The 4185-nt window shown below is 32.1% G+C and overlaps 1 protein-coding gene across 1 annotated transcript; it reads right to left on the reverse strand.

Annotated features, from left to right (window-relative positions):
* Positions 1–2272: 2272 nt before the first annotated feature.
* On the reverse strand, positions 2273–3229 carry LOC105747254 (olfactory receptor 4P4-like). Its single transcript, XM_058306305.1, has one exon. It carries the CDS (start codon positions 3227–3229, stop codon positions 2273–2275), a length of 957 nt encoding a protein of 318 aa, XP_058162288.1.
* Between the last annotated feature and the right edge of the window lie 956 nt (positions 3230–4185).

Raw genomic sequence — 4185 nt, forward strand, 5'->3', positions numbered from 1 at the left:
AAATTTATTGCAATTCTTCAATAGAAGAAGTTATATCATTGATATGGAGACAGTGGCCATTGGAGGTGCTGAAGGCAGGGAGAGGGAAAAAGAGGTAATTTGGGAGCATTTTCAGGACTTGAAATTGTCCTGAATGATATTGTAACAGCAGATACAGGCCATTACATATCCTGACATACAGAACTGAGTGAGAGAGAGTATAAACTACAAAGTAAACTATAATCCATACTTAGAGGCAATGCTCCAAAATGTGTTCATCAATTGCAATAAATGTACAACACTAATAATAGTTATTAATGTGGGGAAAAGTGGGAGGAATAGGAAACGGGGTATTTGGGAATCTCTTATTTTTTTATGTAATATTTTGTGTAATCTAAGTATCTCTTAAATACATATATATATATAAATAAAATAAAAGAGGAGATCCTGGCATTAAAGGCAAAAAATGCTACCACTTTGTTTTTTCTTGAATTCACATTGGCAGCAGGGCAGGAAAAACTCAATCAGGAAAGGGCTGTTTGGAATAACACAGTCATTCTGTTTAAAAATGACAAGTACCTGGCACAGGGAGAACAGTCTGTAGAAATGGGAACCAAGGCACAAAAAGAAATTGCTTCATCAGTTCTTATGCTTAAATGTGGGAATCAACATTAACTGAGAAAGTAGTATTTCCCTGATATAGAAAATAAACAACTAAAAGGATATTATAGGAGTGTGATAGTCTGTAAGATTTCATTCCGTCCTTGATTTACATTTGGGGATATATGTTAAAGCAACTGTCTCTTTCCATGTCACTTATTTCATTATTAATGCATAACTATTAGTGACATAGGAAATGTTCACACATTAGAAAGGTTATGCACTCAAAAAGAGCTGTTACATTTGAATACGAATTCAAATTCAAAATAAGAATTTTTACATGAATGATATATGTTGATAAATCTTGAGCTTATTAAATTTGAAGTCTTTATTTTTCTCTTCCTCAAACAATGAAATGCAAACAGTCTGGTAATAAAATGTTTCCTGATCCAAACCTTTCCCTCAAACCTTTACACTTTGACATATTGCCTTAAGATGATTTTTCTAAAGAGAATTTAAATCTGGCAATAGTTTTGCTCCATTATTAGTAAAATGACAAGGAAATAAGTTGTCCAATTCTTTTCAAGTATAAGAGCCATATTTAAATCGATCTCCATCATTATTTATTCCTATTACTCATCCTTTTTTGTGCATTACCTCCAGAATAAGTGTAACTCTTGCACTGCATATACGCATTTTAAATCACTTTCTGTATTTTAATTACTTTCCTTTTCATATAATCCTCTAATCTATGCCCTTCTCCCTTAATATAAATGCTCAGTGTCCTAAGAAGTAAATTTTAAGAATGAAAATTTACCAAATTTTCTTCTGTTTTTTTCAGAAACTATTTCCCTGAAGTCTCATCTATGGGATAGTAACCAGTTACCAGGTTATTTGCTTTATCTATTGTAACACAATGCTTTTTGCTTGCAGGGTTCTTTACTGTTAGACAAAAACCTCTTTTCTTTTTCTTTGTTGTTTTTTTTCATTTACTATAAAATGTCATTGTTTCTGGAATTAATTACTAATCATTTACTTACCAATATTAGGTAGGTAGGGGGTCAACATTCCATTATATAATTCAGTGCCCTAAACTATATGGGACACAATTTTCAATTCTTATCAACAGGTGGGATAACAGTTATTATGTAGTTAGCATTTTGAATGGTTGATATGCAGTCTAGCTTCCTAGGTATTTTTATGGGGATTCAGGAGAGTTGATACCCATGAAACACAGAAAGTAAGATGTATCATACCAGTTTCCTTATTGCTCAATTTTGAAAGCCTCTAGTGGATGTGTGGATAAATATCAAATATATAAATTTACAGCTATTGCTTAAACTATAGATTTAATCTCACCATTTCAAAGAAATGTGGAAATATGTCACCTTCTAGTCTTTCTAGCAGCATGAACTTTTAATTAAAATTATCATTAAAATTTTTTCATTAAAATTCTTTCTTCCATATAGCATTGCATTAGTTGCTTTGACTTAGGTGATTTATTTGCATCTACTCCATCAAATTCATCACAATATCTCACAAAATTAATTTTTTTTCCAAATAATTTATGGATGGTAGATTGAGTATTTGATTTGCAATGGCATAAACACTCTAGGTCTTAGTAACCTAATCCATTGCATTCATGATAGCAATAGAACAATCTCTGTTGTAGTTTCTATTTTTGGATTCCACATTAATTGTGTGCTTCCTTTGAAAATAACATTTGACACCAAACTTTTCTCATGGCATTTTTCATCTCAGTATTTCTAAGAGTATAGATTAGGGGATTGAACATAGGTGCAATGATGGTGTAAAATAGTGCAAATATTTTATCCTCAGGGTAAGTGTTAGGTGGTCTAAGGTAAGCAAAGATTGAAGGCCCAAAGAATAAGATAACCACTGTGATATGAGACCCACAGGTAGACAGGGCTTTGCGAATTCCTTCAGCTGAATGATTTCTTAAAGTGAATAATATAATGACATAAGAAACAAATAGGACAACAAAGGTTACCAAGGCAACCATACCTGAATTGGCAACCACGAGGACACCCGTGATATACGTATCAGTACAGGCAACTTTTAGCAGTGGAAATATATCACAGAAATAGTGATCAATTACATTTGGTCCACAAAAGGGCAACTGGATTGTCATAGACAATTGAGGAATCGAATGGACAGCCCCTCCCGCCCAAGCAGCCAAGACTAGAAGATTGCATCTTGTCCTGTTCATGATAATCATGTACTGCAGGGGTTTGCAGATGGCAACGTAGCGATCTAAGGCCATGGCAGCAAGAATGAAAACCTCAGTACTTCCAAAGAAGTGCATGGTAAAGACCTGTAACATACAATTACCATAGGAGATGGTTTTTATCCCTGCTAACAAGTCATTGATCAGTTTGGGTGTAACACTAGAGGTATAGCAGATGTCCACGCAGGATAAATGGCTGAGGAAATAGTACATGGGCTGGTGAAAAAGGGAGCTGCATCGAATGGAGACAAAAATCAGGAGGTTTCCTACCAATATGCAAACATAACAGGATAAAAAGAGAACAAAGCAAAATATCTGTATGTCCTCATTGTAAGTAAGTCCCAAAAGAATGAATTCTGAGATGTTACTATGACTTTCCGTGTATTTCAGTTTGGGATGCATTGTTAATTATCTGAAAAACAAACAAACAAACATTAATTTGAATGGTCACAATAATATAAAATTTACCACAATAAAGGGAGGACACACATAGAGTATTCATACTAATTATTGCTTACAGAATTATGTTGCTTTTTTAAACATGTACAAAATATTGTGGACTTATTTTATAATAGGAACAAATAGGTATTTTATTAAATTATTTGACCATTAGAGATTAAAGTTTAGGTATTAGTTTGCTCAACAAGAATACATTTTGTTCCTGTTAATTACATTATTTGGAAAACAATAAATGCTTAATTTACCTCATAAGAATAAAGTGATTTGCATATTTTAAAATATATTGTTTTAGCCATAGAGTCAAATATATACCTTCCAGCATGAACTGGAAAACTTCCATGAATCATCCCAAAGTGAATCAGAAAATACAAATGTTTAAATGAAAGAAGTTGCTAATGTGAGGAATTGTGGGAGATGTGGCATATGGGAATCCCGTATATTTTTTTTTATGTAATATAAATATCTTTTAAAATAAATTAAGAAATATGTTGATAAAAATATTTAATTTGGTAAATCCAACAAGAAAATAATTATCAAGAACAGAGTGTTTAACAGTTAAATATAAATAAATAATATTGAACATAAGGAATGTTTCAATGTCATATCTTTTCTTAATAACTGATACTGATTGCTTGTTAAGATATGGTATATTGCTAATTGTTAAATACACATATTTACATAAAATAAATTGATTTAAAAGTAATTTCTATATAAGTAAGTTGATGAACTATTTAAATTAAGTCACTCATTTAATCCAAGTTAATAATGACTAATAAAAGGTCACAGGAATCTCAGTTATTTTTCAGAATCTGTATGTTATATACTGTTGATACTAGAAGACGGGTATCTGATACTCAGTTTGGTGCTGTATCTCATGCAGAGCAGGACAGGGAAGGATG

The sequence above is a fragment of the Dasypus novemcinctus genome, chromosome 10 (assembly GCF_030445035.2).
Source record: "Dasypus novemcinctus isolate mDasNov1 chromosome 10, mDasNov1.1.hap2, whole genome shotgun sequence".
In the NCBI taxonomy this organism is placed as follows: Eukaryota; Metazoa; Chordata; class Mammalia; order Cingulata; family Dasypodidae; genus Dasypus; species Dasypus novemcinctus.